Genomic DNA, 21,432 nt, shown 5'->3' with positions numbered 1-21,432 from the left:
AAAATAGAAGAGAAGTGAATAATACCCAGACAGATGAATATGACGGAGAGAGACATTATGACGAAAATATAAACAACGATGAGCAACCGGCGTCTTTTCACGACGGCGCTCACTAAAAACCAAAAATCAAACAGGAATCTTTTGTCACCCCAAGGAGTTTATTAAATTGGCAGGAAACAACGAAAAGAAAAATGGAGTTAATTTAAAATTTGTGGATGGATTTATCAACGAGAAACCAATTAAAATTATGATAGACACTGGATCTGAAATAACATTGGTCAACAGAAAACTAATAGAAGAAGTTAACTTAACAAATTTAATTTATAAAATACCTAGGGTAAATTTAGTGGGCGCAAACAAACGGACATTGGCAACTATAAATGAAGGCATACGAGTAATGGTACGACTGGGCAAGAATATGTATGCACTACAATGTGTAATAATGCCAAACATGTCACATGACATGATAGTAGGAGTGGACGAATTGGCAGAAAAACATGTAGTGATAGATTTTAAAAATAATACGATGAAACTAACAGAAGAAAAAGAAAAAGAACAGGACAAGGAACATGAGAAACAAAATACGGACGAATCAGGTAAAGAACAAACAGTGGAAATGAATTTGGCAGCGAAGCAAGGACAAAGAAGAAAAAGGAGAAAAGGTCAGAAAAAGATAAAAGAAAATGAAACCTGTGGCTCCTCAAAAGAAGAGTTGAGCCCAGAAGAAGAAAATTTGAGAGTATCAGAAACAAAGGAAACCTGGGATTCCTCAAAAGAAGAGACGGGCTCAGGAGAAGAAGAAATAAAGCTAAAAAATGAAAGTGAAAAGAATATGATTGAAACAGTGGTATTTGAAGAGGAGGTATATGCAAACGAGGATGCAGAATGCACGGTAAACATGTGTGAAGAATCTGAGAAAAAAGACAGAAAATTGATATGTGGAGAAGGGAAAGAAAAAGAATTGCGGTTGATGTTAAGAAACTACGAAAATTTGATCAATGAGGAAAACAGAGTGGCTAAAAAGTACGAACATTCATTTGAGGTGAAAAACTTGGGAAATTTTCGATCAAAGACTTACCCGATTCCATACAAGTATCGACAAGAGGTGAAAGAAGAAATAAATAAAATGTTGGAAGATCAAATCATCGAAAGATGTGATTCACCGTATGTTAACCCGATTGTGATAGTAAAGAAAAGCAGTGGAGAATTGAGATTATGTTTAGATGCCAGGAATATCAACCAGCACACTGTATCACAATATGAATCACCTCTAAACATCGAGGCCATTTTTGGAAGAATCACCGGGTCACACATATTTTCGAAAATTGACTTAAAACACAGTTTTTGGTTGATACCGTTAGCTGAAAAGTGTAGAAACTACACCGCTTTTTCTATTGATGGTATTGTCTACCGGTTTAAGGTAGTGCCGTTTGGATTGCAGAGTGCTTGTGCTGCACTCGTCCGAGCTCTACATACCATTTTGAATCGCCACGAAGATTTCATAGTTCATTATATCGATGATTTATTAATTTTTTCACAAGATACTCAGAGTCATCTGAAACACATAGAAATAATTCTGGAAGAATTGGACACAGCGGGATTGAAATTAAACATTGAAAAATGTCAATTTTTTCAAAAAGAAGTCATTTATTTGGGTTTTCAATTGGACACCAAAACAGTAAGATTATCCGAAGACAGAGTCAAGCTCATAGATGAATACCCAAGACCAACGAATTTGAAAACATTGAGAGGTTTTCTTGGCACGATTAATTATTTTAAAAAACTGATTCCCGATTTGAGCCAAAAGGAAATCCCTCTGATAAAGTTGCTTAAAAAAGGAATAAAATGGAATTGGAAAGTTTGGATGTTTTTTTATATATAATATTCTGTGTGTCCGTCGAATGTACACTAGATTTTTTTTCTATTCGGAATAGACAGAATAGAAAAAAATATTGGGATGACTGTCAAATGAACTCAGCTTGTCCGATCAACTTTAACGTCGTAACCACTAGAACTAGACTATTTCGGAGATGATGGTTAAACGGATTATACTTTTGAAGCTCGATAGCTTCTAAACAGTTTAACTAATTTTGATCATTAAACATGAATTTGAAAGGTATTAACAAGTAGTGACTGATTTATCCAAGGTCTAATATGATATCTGAAGGTAATATAGGATTTAGTGAGCTTTAACACCCGTTTCTCCCATAGGAAATGGATTTGATCATACTTATGAGACTTATAAGTTATGTAAAAATTTGAATTTTTCCAGTTATGCGATATACATCGTTAGACCCGTGTGTAGTACTCCTACAAGCGCTTAGTTATTGGCGGAGTTCGTACCTGTAAATTTTGAGTATTTGTCGAAAAGTTAAATTTTTCAAAGATGAAGTAGTTTTCAATCCTAATACAATATTATTAATATTTAAAAATATTAAAATATTAATAAAAGATTTTTAAATTGAAAACTTATTGGTTTATTTCCTTAGTAACACCTCCATGGCTTCTAAAATTTGCAAGCCAGATAGATGCTAAAGCGAAGAAGACAAGAGGTAATTCAAAAAACTTACAATTCATGACCCCGTCTGTTCAGCTGGTAAATTCCAACAGAAAATGGACCTAAGTTACTCAAAGAAGTAACGACCAATATAAAAATAAAATAAAAATTACATTTGTATTCAGCTGCAATGCGAAGGCAAAACAATCTTATTTTTCACTTAAAATACGGAGAGCAGTCCAGCCCTCTGAATCGACGATTTTCGACTCTTGTTGGAGTCTCTTCGGAGATAACGTAGGCCTGCTTCTCCATACTTTAAGTGATCAACACCGAGAGTTTATCCCCCACACCGCAACCGACGTGAATGGACTAGGTGACTAGCGTCATCTGGTAATTGAAAGATGAAGTAGTTTTCAATCCTAATAACAATACTATTAATATTTAAAAATATTAAAATATTATTAAAAGATTTTTAAATTGAAAACTTATTGGTCCATTTCCTTGGTAATACCTCCATGGCTTCTAAAAGTAACACCTCCATGGCTCCATGGCTTTTAGAAGCCATGAAGGTGTTACCAAGGACATGGACCAATAAGTTTTCAATTTAAAAATCTTTTCTTAATATGTTAATATTTTTAAATATTAATAATATTGTTATTAGGATTGAAATCTACTTCATCTTTCAATTGCCAGATGACGCTAGTCACCTACTCCATTCACGTCAGTTGCGGTGTGGGGGATAAACTCTCGGTGTTGATCACTTGAAGTATGGAGAAGCAGGCCTACGTTCTCCCCGATGAGACTCCAACAAGAGTCGAAAATCGTCGATTCAGAGGACTGGACTGCTCTCCGTATTTTAAATGAAAAATAAGATTGTTTTGCCTTCGCATTGCAACTGAATACAAATGGAATTTTTATTTTATTTTTATATTGGTCGTTACTTCTTTGAGTAACTTAGGCCCATTTTCTGTTGGAATTTACCAGCTGAACAGACGGGGTCGTGAATTGTAAGTTTTTTGAATTCCCTCTTGTCTTCTTCGCTTCAGCATCCATCTGGCTTGCAAATTTTAGAAGCCATGGAGGTGTCACCAAGGAAATGGACCAATAAATTTTCAATTTTTAAAATAATTTTAAAAATCTTTTATTAATATTTTAATATTTTTAAATATTACTAATATTGTTATTAGGATTGAAAACTACTTCATCTGGCAATTGCCACCTAGTCACCTAGTCACCTAGTCACCTAGTCCATTTACGTCAGTTGCGGTGTGGGGGATAAACCCTCGGTGTTGATCACTTGAAGTATGGAGAAGCAGGCCTACGTTCTCTCCGATGAGACTCCAACAAGAGTCGAAAATCGTCGATTCAGAGGGCTGGACTGCTCTCCGTATTTTAAGTGAAAAATAAGATTGTTTTGCCTTCGCATTGCAACTGAATAAAAATGGAATTTTTATTTTATTTTTAAATTTTTCAGTTTTTCGGCTATTCTGAGCCGTGTGTTGTGTATGTCCGATCCTGACCACTTAAACACGATTTGAAAGCTGAACTCAATAGCCATTGATTTAGTATATCTGCAGTTTTCCTGTCTCTATTTTAACCTAAGATACATACACATACACATACCCCCGAATAATATGATTAATATGCCGTGTTGTACCTAACCAGTCATATAGATGGCTTATGGGTGGTCAAAAGCCATAAAATACAGTGGTTATGAATCGGCCCTGTCCGTCTCTTGAAACATGGAAAAAAATTCAGATCAGTGGATCTTTTCCACACACATGCAAACATTCATACCTATAAACATTTTCCCCTTTTTAAATAGAAATTGAGTCAAATTTCTGAGCTCGGTAAATTTTGAATGGCATAACCGATTTTCAAAATTAGACATGCGTTGGAAATATCATGATCAGTACCATCAGAAGCCGTAGAGGTTGGATTAAAATTTTCAAAATTTTTGGAAGTTTTGGGGACGAGAACGAAAAACAGATCCCAAATGGGGAGGGCCGTAAAACCGTAAAACTTACACCCTTGGACCAAAATGGATGGTTGACCTATTTTATCCTGTAATATTCGTAATAGACCCTATATGATATAGTTCATTGATTGAGCTGTTAAGCAGCTTTTAAAAATGTGCAGGGTATTCCATTAAAAATAAAGCTTATGAACCATGCTACATGAATCACCCTGTATAACTAAATTTATGTTTAAAAAGCGCATTTATGTATAAAACTCGGTGGGCCTCACCGTTTTTTTTAGAATTCTGTACAACAAGGACAGAATTAAATTTATTTCATAAGTGATTTTCACACTTTATATAATAATTTATATATTTTTTGCATTTGTAGTTCTAACTGGTTATGTGAAAATGGTCATTGTATAAAAGAAAATAGTCAATCCGAACGTGAAGGATACGTTTCACTAGAACTATGTCGATTAGTGTGTTCCAAGTACTTGAATATTTGGCCTCAACCTACTGGAACAGTGCAATCTACACAGGAGACCATTTTTATTAATAGCAAGTAAGTCATAAAGGTTTCTTTTATTTGTTAACTAATATTTATACTTAAATCGAGAGTTTTTTGGGAGATCATTTGAGAGGAATGAGCCTGTGATGACTTATGGTGCCGAAACTTTGACATTGAGAGCTACAACTTCTAAAATGCCGCAGATAGCCCAGAGAAAAATGGAAAGGTCAATGCTGAGTATATCGCTTCGTGACCGAGTTAGAAATGAAGACTTAAGACGAAGAACATGGGTTAGACCGATGTAATTTCCCGTATTGCCACCCTGAAATGGAACTGGGTTGGACACGTCGCCCGAATCAGTGATGGGAGGTGGACGAAGAGATTACTTGAGTGAAGGCCGAGATTAGACAAAAGAAGTAGAGGAAGACCACCTACTCGTTGGACTGACGATCTCAAGAAAATGTCACGAAATTGGATGCAAAGTGCTCAAAATAGAGCACAATGGACAAAAATGAGGGAGGCCTATGTCCAGCAGTGGACGCAAAGGGCTGGAGGAGGAGGAGGAGGATGATGATGATGATTTGAGAGGAGATGAGAATTTCCATATTATTATACAAACTTCACAGCGGACAGGGGACTTGAAAAAGAAGAAAAGATATCAAACTCGAGCAACACTGAAAATATCTAAGTAAGAAAAAATCAAGCAACACTACAGAAACAAGGTCTGAAATAAGTAGAACAAAACAAATAATTGAAACAACAGAGTTGAAAATGCTAAGAAGTGCAAAATATTTTGAGTTAATACATGAGTACACATACGCAGACGATAAAGTAATTCTGTCAGACAATATTGAAGGTCTCCAAATTCTGCTTGATCATATTCATGAGGTAGGAGAGAAAATGGCTTTCAGTTTTAGTCGTGGTCGTGACCAGTAGCGGATCCAGGGGTGAGGCTCGATGGCACCTACCCCCCCCCCCCCCAGGCGGATCAAAAATACACTAGATAGAATAGATTTTATTGGGGTATATTCCAGACTCCTTGAGTTTGTACCCTATGTGCCCCCCCTAATCGATTTTCGGGATCCGCCCCTGGTCGTGACCCACATCCAGATGCAGAGCATCAATTAAATGGAGTCCAAGTTAAGAAAGTTCACAAAATGACATAATATTTGGGAACTGTGATAGCCAACTAAATCCAGATATAGAAATAAAACGTAGAATAGCAGTGACTAAAACTGTTTTTATGAAAATGAAGTTATTTCTTTGCAATAATCATCTCAGTTTAGAACTAAGACAAAGAATGGTTAAGTGCTATGTTTAGTCTCTACTTTTGTATGGTGCAGAAGTGTAGATGCTAAAAGTATCGATCATGAACAGAATTGAAGCACTGGGATTGTGATTTACAGACGGATGCTGAAAATACCTAGAACAGCAAGAAAAACTAATGAAGAAGTACTAAGGATGGTCAACAAAGATATAGGACTGCTAAAGATTGTTAAATACTGAAGAATGTCTTATCTGGGACATATAGTGAGGGAAAATCGATATAAAATATTACAACTGATCCTTAAGGCAAAATAGAGGGCCGTAGATGTGTAGGAAGAAAACTAGTTTCTTGATTAAAAAACATTTGTGAATAGACTCAGATATCAAATGCAGGACAATAATAATTATTCTATATTGCAGAAGATCGGGAAGCCTTCACAATTAGTCCAGAGAAATAAGGTTTTGGTCGGGACACTTGAGCAGCCAGGTTGCGAATTGGTTTTTTTGGGTACGATATACCTAATATATTATAAATACAAAAATGGCTGTCACAGTTCGGACGAGAATTTTAGTTATTAACAAATACGGGTCAAAAATGGCAGTTTTTTCGTTTAAATCGCTACAGGTAAAAATAGGGCTATTAAATATCTTATTTAGAGTATCCATCTTTTAGTAAATGAGCAAAGGTGTAAAATGCCAGTTTTTGAATTTTGGTCCGATCATTTGTTGCTTCGCTAATTGCAAGAAAAAGTTAAAATTTTGAAAATAAAAAATTTGCTATAACTTTTGCGAAAATGAACTTAAGACCGCAATTTTTACAGAACGGATCGATTTGCATGACAATTTACGAATAAGTAGTGGATAGTCCAAGGATCAAAATCTATATGATGCTGAAAGGTGCTTTTACCATGAGGGTGGTTGCCACCCCATCTCGGGGGTGGAAATTTTTTATTATAGTTTGACCGCAAAAATTGGTAAAAACATTAATTCTAAGCAAAAAACGTTCAATACATTTTTTTGATAAAATGAATAGTTTTCGATTTATCCGCTATTCAAAATATTAGTTTTATATCGAAAAAATCAATGTTTTTAATCAGTTTTCTGCTAATAACTCAAAAAGTTTTTGTTTTATCAAAACAACGTTGCTTAACGAAAATGTACCTTTTGAAGAAATAAACAAAGCCTTTTTTTCTAATTTTTTTTACGACCAATAGTAATCGAGCTATACTTTATTGTATGGTAGTTCTTCTTTTTCAAATGCTAAATATTGTAGTTTCAAAGTCAAAAGACGGGAAAACTAAGCATTTTTCGAGGATAACTTGTTTAAACTAATTTAAAGTATTTAAAAATATCTATCACTAGAAATAAAAAAAAACTCTATCTCAAAAATTAAGTGACTTATAATGAAAATAAGTCCCTAGTTTTTTTCGGCGAAAAAGTGATCCGACACAACTGCCAAATCACCACCCTAATTGAAATTAGTCATTGAGCTTATTTGGTCTTCTTTACTTATGTATTATTAACAGGTTCTAGAAGTTTGACCGGCTTAGAATGATTAGTTTAAAAAAAATGGAGTTAAAAGCAAATAGCGAATTTTTGTAGTTTGGTAAAAAATGCCTTTTTCTTCAGAATAAAACGATTAGCATCATAGGTACGATAAAATGTTTCAACAAAAATTGTAGCTTATTTATTTCCCATGAAGTTGGTTTGCAAAAATTTTTTCTACGTCAAAAACTGAGTGAGCTATTGACAATTAAATCTTGTAATAACATGCAAAAACCACCTTTACCAACCCTTTCAAAGTCAGCTCTTTTTGCGACTGAGGATTTTAAAAGGATTTAATATCAATAGCCTTATGACCTTGTAAAAATCTACAAAATTTTTTTTAAAGAACTTTCTAAGATAAAAAATAAAAAAGGTACGGTTAAAAAATCAATAAATTAAAAAAAAAGGGAGAAATCCAATTGGAAGCATAATAATGTAAGTTGGCGCTGTTTTTAGTCATTAGCCTTATTCGTTCTTTTTTATTTATGTATTATTAATAGATTCTAGAAGCTTCACTAGCTTAGAATGATTAGTTTTTAAAAAACTGAAGTTAAAAGCGAATAACGAATTTTTGTACTTTGGTAAAAAATGCCATTTTCTTCAGAATAAAAAGATTAACATCAGAGATACGAAAAAATGTTTAAATATGAAATTGTAGGTTATTTAATTTCCAAGAACTTGGTTTAAAAAATTTTCTCTACGGCAAAAATTATGTGAATCGTGAGTATAAGTTCGAAAAACATTGATTTTTTAGATATAAAATTAACACTTTCGATAGCGAATAAATCGAAAACTGTGAATTTTATCAAAAAAATGGATAGAACAATTTTGGCTTAGAATGGATGTTTTTATCAACTTTTGCGGTCAAAATATAATAAAATATTTCCACCCACAAGATGGGGTGGCAACCACCCCCATGGTAAAAGCGCCTTTCTGCATCATATAGATTTCTATCCTTGGACTATCACTACTTATTCTCAAATTTTCAAGCAAATCTATCCATTCTGTAAAAATTGCGAGGTAAAAAGTTTCGGTTCCTGGACTATATTGCAGGAAAAGTTGAGTCAACCAGTATATATAATGCCCTAAAAATGTCAAGATTATTTGGCGATTAGTTTAAATTTTATTGAATTTGTTTATACCAAAGAGCATTTTGTTTGCAATGTTATTGTTCAGAAAATAATAATGATACAGCAATTCTGGGGAAACCTCTTGAAAGAAGAATACTTATATTTTCAAAATGTTTAAAAAAATCAATAAAAAGTCATTTGTATCATTCCGAAAACATTTTACTAAAGTAGAGTCATTTATGGCTTCTAAACAATTTGAATAGCTTTGTTAATATTGACTGTATTAGAGTAAATCTACTTTGGATTTCAAAAGCTAGTATTTTTACACGAATTGTCAAAAAACTTTTTGCGTAGGTTAATTACAGTCAAAGTTAGCCATTTTTATTATTTAATCCACAGTTACTTCTGTGTACATAAAATTCTCCTGTAACAGTTCTAGTTATCATACTCCTTCGAAACATCTTGGCCGATTTTTATAAAATTTTACACATTTATCCTGAAGGATTAAGAATAGGTTATAACCTATTTTTCATACCCATAAGTTGTAAGGGTATTGCTCCCTGAGATTTTTTTATTTTTTTGCACAAAACTGTCTATCTTAATTTTTTATTATGTAGCATTAAAAAATACATGCAACCCTTAATTTTCACTCTTCTATCCGCAACCACTATTTTTTAATAGCCATCCATATATTTACATCTATAAAATTCTCCTCTCGCAGTGTTAGTTGCCCTACTCCTCCGAGGCCGCTTGACCGATTCTTATGAAATTATATATGTATATTCGGTAAGTGTAGAATCGGTCGTAATCGATTTTTCATATCCCTGAGTGATAAGGGGGTTCCCCTAACATTTTGTAATATTTGGTAGGGGTATGTATACATAACGTTTTCTAAAGGACTACGAGTACATGCAAATTTAAAAAATTATGATCAAAATCCATCAACAACCTACGGAGATATTAATCGCAGCATACGTTTGAAGAATCAATTTCATTTTTTGAGTGCACGGATTTTAATATTTCCCCTCCACCGACCACGAATCGATTTCGTTAGGACGTCATATTTAAAGCTTTATTAACCACTCTGTTGAAGATCAAAATTTACTCAAACTTGTACACATATACTATATACCTTTAACTTCAAAATGGCGGTAGTTAGGTTGCTTAACTGTTATAAACAAAGTAGCTGTGAATTAAGTAAAAAAAGTGGATAACTTTGACCTTAATTAACCTAGGCAAAAAGTTTTTTTTTGAAAATTCGTGTAAAAATAATAGCTTTTCAAATCTTAAAGCAGTTTTAGTCTACAGTCAATATTAACAAAGTTATTGTTTATAAGCCAAAAATGAGTCTTCTTTAGTAAAATGTATGATTAAAATGACTTTCTAATTATTTTTTTAAATACGTTGAAAACATAACTATTTTGCTTTCATGTGGTTTCCACAGAATTGCCATATCGATATAATTTTCTGAACAACGATATTGCAAGAAAAAGCTCTTTGTGATAAAAAAATTGAATAAAATTTAGACTAACTGACGAATCGTCTTCAAATTTTTGTGCATTATTTGGACTATTTTACTCAACTTTTCATGCAATTTGAAAGTCTTAAGACCATTTTCGCAAAAGTTATAGTAAATTTTTTATTTTCGAAATTTTAGTTTTATTTTGAAGTTTCCGAAGCAACAAATGATCGGACCAAAATTCAAAAATTGCCATTTTAACCCTTTGCTCATCTACTAAAAGAAGCATACTATAAATAAGATATTTAATTACCCTATTTTTACCTGTGGCGATTTAAATGAAAAAACTGCGATTTTTGACACTTATTTGTTAATAACTAAATTTCTCGTCCAAACTGTGACGGGCATTTTTGTATTTATAATGTATTAGGTATACAGTACGCAAAAAACCCATTTGAAACCTGGCTGCTCAAGTGTCCCGAACATGGTATATTTTTGCCTTATTTCCCTGGTGTAAATGGTGATCGGCAACGTCGGAGAATTCTGATGTAGAACATGAAGAAGTAAAAGAAAACATGGGTATAAAAAAGAAAAATATAGTTAATTGAATTAACATATTGACAGAATAGCATAATACAAATTAGTAAAAATATAAATAATTTTTTTATATCTCTACTCTAATATGATTGTTAAGAAGTTACCGAAGATTGGAACAAATATTTTGGCTATTAAGAAGAAAAAAGAAGAAGATCGATACGTTTGTAATGTTTGCTAATATTTTGTTTAAAATATTTAAATAAACTTTGCGAGGAAATAATGAGGTAACAATGAGATTAAATAGTTCATGCTGAATATATTAATTTCTTATTATATTTGAAAAGGTCAAAGTCTTGGAGATCACGGTTAACTGCTGATTTTTTATGTGTTTCTATTATAACGTATAATCATCTACGTGAATGCAAGCGATCTAGGAAAAGTTTATTACTTAAGGGCATAGGCGCAAAATTTCGCACCAATGCGTTTTAAATTCATTAATTTTTTTCGAATCTTGAGAAAATTAATAACAGTACGGGATCTGAATCTAGGTCGACCTTCACCCATCGGCTTTCCGAATGAACATTTTTTTATTAAAAAAGACTAAGTTTTCAATCTAATAGCACACAAAACAACATCAAAAATGTTGCTCTACATCCTATCAGATTGAAAACAATGGGAACCTTCTCTGGTTACACCTCCGAGGCTTCCAAAATTTGCAAGCCATAACGGATGCCGAGACTAAGGAAGATGAGGGAATTTTACAATTTATAATTCACGTCCCATCTGCTCAGCGCGGTAAAGTTCCAACGAGAATGGGTCCCTTCGTACTCCAATCAGAGTAAACATATAAATCAAAAATAAATAACCATTTTCAATTTCGTTGCAACACGAAACTACAGCCGCATCATATTCTGATTCAATCAGAGAGTGCTGCAAGCACCTCTACCGGTTTCGAAACTTATTAGTCTCTCATCAGGAGGCACATATGCTGCTCTCTCTGACCCAACCAGGACAAACCCCGGCGTGCAGTTACGAATTGCAACGAACGAAATGGCATGGATGCCCTAGCGGCAACTGCTAGCAAAAGACTAAGTTTTCAATCTAATAGAACATAAAACAACATCAAAAATGTTGCTCTATATCCTACCAGATTGAAAACAATGGGAACCTTCTCTGGTTACATATAAGAGGCTTCTAAAATTTGCAAGCCATAACGGATGCTGATACATTTTATTAATTCATATTCACTTACTTTTCACATTTTTATTAATTCCTTTTCACATTCATACATAGACAAGGTTGCCTATAAAAATCTTGTCATAGCTATCTTTAAGGGGCGGGCGTAAGGTTTGAAATCAACATTTCAAATACATTTTTGTGAATTTTTTTTAAAGTGTGGTAGAATTATTTTATTTTTAAATTAAATAAGCATTATTCAGTAAGATTCACAGAGTAATTAAAAAATTCAAGGAAAAATAATGAAAAATAAGCCAACTGTGGCAAATTTTTAAAGACACCTCAAAAAACAATGGATTATGCGGTGGACATAAAACTCATCATTGGATCATGATAAATAGAGTTCGGATTTAAAAGCATAAAGAAACGCAAAAAAAGCGCTTAAAAAGCATAACAATTTTACGAAAAAAAGCATTTAATTATACAAAAAAAGCATGAAAATAAGCATATAAATTTTGACAAAGCGTTTTTTTAAAGAAAATATTATATAATTATCTTTAGGCTTAGCTTAAGAACTAGTAAAAACCTATTATAAATATTATAATAAAATAGAATAAACAAAAAAAATAGATAACTGAAACAAAAATGCTTTAACCTAATTTTTATCGACACTCTTTAGATGAAGGAAAATATATCATATTTGTTTAAAGCATGAAATAACTAATTACTCATTTAAATGTTCCATCGTAAAGTTTCGGCACCTATCACTCAAAATATTTTTGTATATCTAAAAGCTTCTTTCAACGTCCACACTGGTTATCGTTGCATACTTATACTTTGCCACTACTGCCCGATCCATATTATTTATATCTTCAACGTGTTCTCAATTTAAAACTGAAAATATTTTCTTCATCTTTTGAAATCCTTCATTTTTTGGTAATACATCTTTGAATTTTGTTAATATTATCTGACCAATTTTTCCAGGGATACCTTCCATCTTTTTTTCAAAACTGTTTATTTTTTGGATCGACTCAACTAATGACATTTGCTGTTTCTCCAAATATTTTATCGTTTCACTCACAGAACAAAAGTTGCTTTTGTTAAAAGCAAGATTGTTTTGCAATTATGTTTCACCTAAAACATCCTGACAATATTTTATCGATTTGCTAGCAGTCTCTTTAAGTTCCAATACGAAGCTTTTAAAATTTTCGAAATATTCGGCGTAGTATAAAGCTACATCTAACCATCTACCCCACCGAGTTAACACTGGTTCCGATGGTAATGGAGTGTTAGGGAATCTGTCTTTAAAAAGTTGCACCCTTAAAGTAAAGGAGCTTTAATGAATTTTTTTCCATTTTTTATCAACTCATTAACAAGTGGAAAATGCAGCCGTATAGTCTCAGCAACGCAATTCAGGCCGTGTGCTAGACACGTACAATGAATTAGATTTGGAAAAAACACTTTAATATTTGATGCTGTTTTGATCATATTATATGGTGCAGCGTCGAAAAGCATTAATACTATTTTGTTGATGGGCACAGCCTCGGGAAGATAAAAATTTGTTAAAGCGTCATTTACGAATCTTGGAACTGTATTGTTATTTGTTGCTTCTAGTTCTTTTAAGCACACTAAATAACCCTTCGTCAAGATTTCTTCGTGAAGTACACCTATGGTAATAATTGTTTCCCACTAGTGTTTTTTTTTGTGGTTTTATTGTAAATGCAATTTTTTTTTTTTTATTTAAGAAAGACAAAGTCGCATCCACCCGAAGGTTATTAGCGACATTTCTGTAACATTTGTAACAATATTAAATCAAAAATTGGTAAACATTAATTACAATTTGTAAACAATTAAACCTTTGGAGCAATAATTGGATTCCACGCACTAACACTTTATTTTTGAAATGAACTTTCAGATCTATAGCGACACTCCGACACTCTCTTTCTGATACATCATTAGTGATAGCGTTACGCGCACTAGTATTCTGCTTGTTTATATTTCCTTCTATGCCTATGTGAGATGGTATCCACAGGAAGATTCTTCTGAAACTTTCTTGAGCTTCCATTAAATCGACCTTGATTCTTTTCTCAATGGGGTGTTTGTGGTATATATTTTGCATAGCTTTGACTATGCTAAGAGAGAGTCGGAAAGGACTAGACAACAAGGGAGGTTTTTAATATTTACACGTTTGATGGCTTTAAACAAACCAAAGAGCTCTGCAGTATAGATGCTGGAATTTAGAGAAAGATGTTGAAGCATAGCTAGGCGATGGATAAATCCATCAATATTCGTTTGAAGTAGAAACTTAAATCTTAATGTTGACTTAATTGAGATGTGTCACTTTCCCAGTCCGATGCCTCCTCATTACCAAGGTGTTTAAAAATTTTTTTCTTTAAGGACGTGATTTTGCGTTTTATAGATCTTTCCTTTAAATGGGGGTAAACCTCAGTGAGCATATCGGTTAAGGCTTCTAGGTCTGTGGTATATTCCTTAATCGTGGCTATATGATCTGTTGATCCCGTGATATTCGTTAGGAGCATGTCAAGTTGATCAAAGTTTAGAGGGAAAGGTCGAGGGTGATTTTCTATGAAGTTTTTGGCAGGGTCAAGTAAGAGAGAAAATGAGCGTTCAGAAGTGCTTGCTGAACTAATTTTAGCTTTTTTAGATTTTGCTTGGGCTTTAGGCGGTGGAAAAATGTTACGTTCTTTTGAAGATGGGTCTGCTTCAGGTGAAATAATTTCATCAAAGTTACGTTTTGGTTGATTGATTATGTGACTGTCCTTATTTGATGCATCTACTTTGTTCGGTATCTTCGGGACATTAGAAATAGACATTTGTTCACACTGAGAAGGGTTTGTATCATTGGGTGCTTGCGAAGATATATTTGTTGCGCTGGATACCGATGCTTCATTGTTTTGGTTAATGTTTAGTTGAGCTAGTGGTTCGGAGCAATGGGATGCAATGTGACCTGGCTTCTTGCATCTAAAGCAAACTAAACTGTCTTGAGAAATGAATATTCTATATATCGTGTTGTCAAAAACAAGAGTAAATGTATCTGGTAGTGTTAGACTGTGAGGACTGATATAGATTTGTTTTCGAAAACTAAGGATGTGATTGTACTCAGGCATAGAAGCACTAATTTTGAGGAATGTCATGGGGGAGACAGGAACTATGCCGATTTTTTGTAACTCATTGATTAGCAAGTCGTGCGGTATTGAAGGACATACGCCGGAGAGCACAAGTCGTTCCGCTGGTGTAACTAACCTTCTCGCTCTGACAATTTCACCTTGTATTTCTATTTGACCATGATTATTCATAAAATCATCCACCATTTGTTTACTGGATAAATACATACATATGCGATTATTAGATAATCTAGAAGAGAAGATTATATTTTTCGGTTGAATTATATTTCCAAGTGGGAGAAGGTAGTCTTGAAGTTTGGTGTTTTCTAATGCACTAAAGATAATTCCTTGGGACTTTAAAGGAAATTGCACTCTCGACGCTGCCAAAGAGTATGACTGTGGTGCGTTTATTTGACTTTGATGGTCTTGTATTGTAGAACTGTTGTGTGATTCCATGTTTGAATGCATTTCGATAAACGTTAAGTGAAAAGTAAGTCCGACCCTGTATACCTGCAAAAATAGGTATATGGGTCTTTACTAAAAGTGGTTATTTTGCTGGTAAAACTGGATTTGTTTATTGACAACAATAACAAATAATTGCAATTTGCTGACTTCAATGCTAATTTAACTGGATATTAGGTAACGAGCTTGTACACTTACAGTTTGTTTCCATATATCACTGAGATTCACAATTTATAACTTATATTAAACTTTGTTAATATTAGAAATATTCGGAGCCCACATTGAATACAACATTATAGTTATCGATCGTATCTACTTTTTTTTTTTTTTTCGTAAATGCAATTAATAACATATTTTTTCGCAGAGTACTTTCATATTATCGCAGAGTCAGAGTACTACCTTCGATAGTAGGTACTTTTCCAAAAATGATTTAAAACTTTCATTTTACAATTATTTATTTAATGGGAGGTAACCCTAATAGCACACGACGTCCAATGGACGTCCAAAATAGGTCCATTTTTGGTCCTAACGTCCATGGACTATAAATGGACGTCCTTTGGACGTCCCATGTTGGACGTCCTTCGGAAGGAATAAATATGGACGTCCTTTGGACGTCCGACGTTGGACGTCCTTCGGACGGAATAAAAATGGACGTCCTTTGGACGTCCGACGTTGGACGTCCTTCGGAAGGAATAAATATGGACGTCCTTTGGACGTCCGACGTTGGACGTCCTTCGGACGGAATAAAAATGGACGTCCTTTGGACGTCCGACGTGGGACGTCCTTCGGAAGGAATAAATATGGACGTCCGACGTTGGACGTCCTTCGGACGGAATAAAAATGGACGTCCTTTGGACGTCCGACGTTGGACGTCCTTCGGAAGGAATAAATATGGACGTCCGACGTTGGACGTCCTTCGGAAGGAATAAATATGGACGTCCTTTGGACGTCCGACGTTGGACATTCTTCGGACGGAATAAAAATGGACGTCCGACGTTGGACGTCCTTCGGATGGAACAAATATGGACGTATATATACTGGACGAAATACGGACAATTCCCTAATAGCACACGACGTCATTTGGACGTCCAAAATAGGTCCATTTTTGGTCCTAACGTCCATGGACTATAAACGGACGTCCCATGTTGGACGTCCTTCGGAAGGAATAAATATGGACGTCCTTCGGACGGAATAAATATGGACGTCCTTTGGACGTCCGACTTTGGACGTCCATACTGGACGAAATACGGACGTTTTATGAACGCTTATATTGGACACATTATACCAATTACGAGATCAAATAGCAAAATAATTCAATAAAATATTAACTTGCGTTAACTTTACGTTAATGAAATACAGTCAAACCTGTCACTAACGGCCACTAAAATGAAAGAACTATTGGCCGATATAGAAAAGTGGTCGTTATTGCCAGTTTTTGTAGCCTAGATATACAGTACAACCTGTGTTACTGGCCACCTGTACTAACGGCCAGTTTAAAAATTCCCCAAACCAATTATATCTAGACTACAAAAACTGGCAATACCGGTCACCTTTCTATATCGGCCAATAGCTTTTTCATTTTTAGCGGCCGTTACTGACAGGTTTTACTGTAATTAGTGTGGGGAATTTTTAAACTGGCCGTTAGTACAGGTGGCCGGTGTTGGCAGGGGGCCGGTAACACAAGTTTTACTGTAGTTTAAATCGATTAGATCGAAAGATTAAATCTTAATTCAAAATTGTATATTAAATTATTACAATTATAAAACTATATAGTTTAATATCCAAAACATGTTTTGATTTCATGTAATGTAATGAAAATCTTATTTGTAAATTATTGGTTACAATGTTTAACAACAGGAAATATTCAAGAATAAATAAAATAAAAGTTTCCCCTAACAACAAAACATTCCAGGAATTCTACTATCAAAGTTCTATTCCGTGAACATCTGATTAAATTATGGCTGGAAAGTTACCACAAGATATTCTATGAAAAGAGTACAATGTCCTCCTGGAGGGGTAAAATTTTCCATACTCTAAAGAGAGGCCATTTACTATTCAATTTGCGTTCATTTTCAAATTTGCCGCGCGAGTATCTATGTAGCGTCGCGTGGTCATTGGTCATCAAGTCATCAATTATTTCATTTTCATCATAAGATAACCTAAAAATTTAGTAAAAATTTTGATTGGAAAAAAATGCATCGATAAGGGGGTGAAAAATGGAAATTAGTGGCTTTTTTTGCTATACTCAACTGTACTGTTTAGTATGCTAGTTTTGGCTATGGCTGGATCTCTTAAACAATTATGTAAGTATTATAAAATCCGTTTTCAATTTTCTTTATGAAACGAATCATTTATGCATGTATTACCTGTAAATATTTTGATTTTTAATTGTAAAGAATAGAAAAATTACCGTTCATTTTAATTTTTTTTAGAATCAGCTGAAAGTGGTCTACAAAAAACCAGATATAACCAAAATAAAGATATAAAAAGTGTATTGGCTAATTGGAAGAAACAACATTGTCCATGCATAATAAGTTATTACTTTATAAACAAATATTAATACCTAGGAATGGAACCTGGATATAATCATCAAGAAGATAGCAGGAATCCCGACAAACAACTTAAATAAGTACAAGAATATTGAGGAAATCCTCCTCGATACTACTGGGCAAACTAGAAGATTGAAGAGGACAAAGCCTTTTGAACTAGTTTGAGTGATAGGTGATAGTGAAAAGCAGAGCATAGTGCGTGATGTGGCTGTGTATGTTAGAATAGTGCATGATCTTGTTAGATTAGATAAGAGACGCTATCGGGTAAGCTCTTCATTTTAAGAAACATTAGTAATTTAGGTTAAATTAAAATTGCTCATTGGTCAGTTATGACCAGATTGCTTTTTTTATGTTTGGCAAAAAGGGCGTAAGTCAGAATTGCACATTGCTAATGTTTTGATGATTTCTGGACCAGCAAAAAACTGTTGTAGACGTAAACTGTATGTACCAATAAAAAGAGCCGATTTTTCTGGTCCAGAAATCATCAAAACATTATCGATGTGCATTTCTGACTTAAGCCCTTTTTCCCAAACATCAGAGAATTGTAATGTACAAATTCTCCTATCTGATTTTTCATGAATTTTGTAGGAGACGAAAAACCATTTTTAGGATCATCTCCTGCTTTCACATGTAAATTTTGACATGTCTTGTAGTAAATAGATAGTTGAATTTACTACAAAACATGTCAAAAAATATATGAAAACAGGAGGTAACCATAAAAAAGTTTTTAGTCTCTCTTACAAAACTCATGAAAAAACAAATCGGAGGTATGTCACATCAGTGACTATATCCAGGGAATGTCTAAAAAATATACTTTGATGTCCCAAGAACCAAATATAACCTTTATATATATACAGGGTGTAACAAAAATACAGGTCATAAATTTAATCACATATCCTGGGACCAAAAATAGTTTGATTGGACCTAACTTACCTTAGTACAAATGTGCACAAAAGAAAAGTTACAGCCCTTTGAAGTTATATATTAATAGCACCAAGGGCCTTAGAGGCCCATGGCTTGAAAAGTTTGTTTTTTCTTCATTTTCACGTTTCTTTATGTACTGAGATCTTCTCTGGCTTGATATGTGATTTTTCTCCATTCCTTCCTCTTATTCATTTTTCTTTTCTGACCCTGTAACACCATTCTTTCCAAATCTTTTTCGACCTCTTGCTTCCATCTATTTTCCGGTCTTCCTCTTCTCTTTCTTGAAGCTATAGTGTAGTTTAGTACCCTTTTCGGAGTCCTCGTTTTTGGCATCCTTTCAATGTGACCTCGTGATCTAAGTCTCTGTGCCTTTATCACTCATTTGAAGTTACAAAATGAAAAGTGATTTTTTCCAATGTATCGAAAACAATGTGCTTTTGTGCACGTTTCAATTTAATTATTATTGTAGTACCTACCATTTAAACAACGTTTTAAAAACTTTTTTGCCTCTTATTGCTTTTTCGAAAAGTCAATTTTTATCGAAATATTGTGAATATTTGTCAAATCCACCACATATTTGTATATGGTTAAGTACGATTATGGAGACTTGGTAATAATATGCAAACTTATTTATGCTTTACATTTTTAGGTATATTTTGAACCATATTAAAAAAGAAGCCAGACTCGATAAAACGTGCCTTATCGAAAAAATACAAAGAGGCAAAAAAGTTTTGAAAACACTCTGTTTAACTAATGGTACCTCAGTAATAGTTTAATTGGAACATACAACATTTGGGGGGTTTAAAGGAACAAAACCCCCATAAAATTTTTACGTGGACATATTAAAAAAGAAGTCGCAACTCGATAAAAACTGCCTTATCTGAAAAATACTAAGAAACAAAAATATTGAATTTAACTAATGGTACCACAATAATAAAATTGAATTGGAACATACACAAAAGTTTGGGAGGATTTAAGGGATCAAAACCCCCATAAAATTTTTATGGGGTGCACAAATTTCACCATAATTTTTCTTTAAGATATTCCTGCCATAATAATGCCACATGTCACATGTCCATTTTCAATAAAAAATCGCTAATAGTTTTCGATATAATCGAAAAAATCCATTTTTATTTTGTAATTTCAAAGGGCTGTAACTTTTTATGTGCATATTTGTACAAGGTAAGTTAGGTTCATTTGAACTATTTTTGGTCCCAGAATAATGTGATTTAATTTATGACCTGTATTTTTGTTACACCCTGTATATACAGCCCATTACGCACCACCTTAAAAATTGGGCATTTTTGATGTCTCGAATTTCCTAAACCTGTTGTTGCATCTAGGTGATTTTTTTTATAATATTCTAGCCTAGGCCCTAGAATATGTTACCTCCTTATGCTTGTCATGCACAGGGAGCTATACTGTAATATATATTATATCACATTACTATAGAGAGCGATATGATATAATATACATATATTACAGCATGACAAGCTTAAGGAGGTAACCTATAGCCTAGGCTATAATATTATAAAAACATCACTTAGATGGGACAACAGGTTTAGGAAATACGAGACATCAAATATACCCCATATTTAAGGTGGTGCGTTAATTTCTTGGAGAAGTGTATTGTAATTTAATGTAAATACTGTAATATCCAATAATTGTAATTTGATATAAGATGAAATATAAGTTCCTTAAAAAATATATTTTTTATTTCCCACAATACATTCTCCACAGGTCTAAATATCGTCGCTAGACGTCCACCGAATGACCTTCCAGGACGTTAGATGGATGTTCAGCAGCAAGACATTGGACCAAACTGGGACATCCTATGAATGCCCAAATGACGTCCACCGAACGTCCCCTCCGACGTTAGGTGGACCTCCATTGGACGTTTAACAACTTGGCCTTTGGACCAAAATTGGACGTCCTGTTAAGGTCCAATTCACGTCCCCTAGGACGTCCGATTAAGGTCCAATTCACGTCCCCTAGGACGTCCGATTAAGGTCCAATTTACGTCCGATTAAGGTACAATTTACGTCCGCTTAAGGTCCCATTTACGTCCGATTAAAGTCCAATTTACGTCCGATTAAGGTCCAATTTACGTCCGATTAAGGTCTAATTTACGTCCGATTAAGGTCCAATTTACGTCCGATTAAGGTCAAATTTACGTCCTATTAAGGTCCAATTTATGTCCGATTAAGGTCCAATTTAGGTCCGATTAAGGTCCAATTTACGTCCGATTAAGGTCCAATTTACGTCCCCTAGGACGTCCGATTAAGGTCCAATTTATGTCCGATTAAGGTCCAATTTACGTCCGATTAAGGTCCAATTTACGTCCCCTAGGACGT

General features: G+C 34.0%; 1 protein-coding gene across 1 annotated transcript in view; it reads left to right on the top strand.

Annotated features, from left to right (window-relative positions):
• Positions 1 to 21,432, top strand: part of LOC126890654 (chitooligosaccharidolytic beta-N-acetylglucosaminidase) — an 80,405-nt gene that overhangs the window by 34,886 nt on the left and 24,087 nt on the right. Inside the window, exon 3 of the mRNA XM_050659771.1 lies at positions 4,846 to 5,019. Within this exon, the coding sequence (XP_050515728.1) occupies positions 4,846 to 5,019 (174 nt within the window). The remainder of the gene's footprint in view (positions 1 to 4,845; positions 5,020 to 21,432) is intronic.

The sequence above is a fragment of the Diabrotica virgifera genome, chromosome 8 (genome assembly GCF_917563875.1).
Source record: "Diabrotica virgifera virgifera chromosome 8, PGI_DIABVI_V3a".
NCBI lineage: Eukaryota > Metazoa > Arthropoda > Insecta > Coleoptera > Chrysomelidae > Diabrotica > Diabrotica virgifera.
This window is presented reverse-complemented; position numbering and strand designations above follow the sequence as displayed.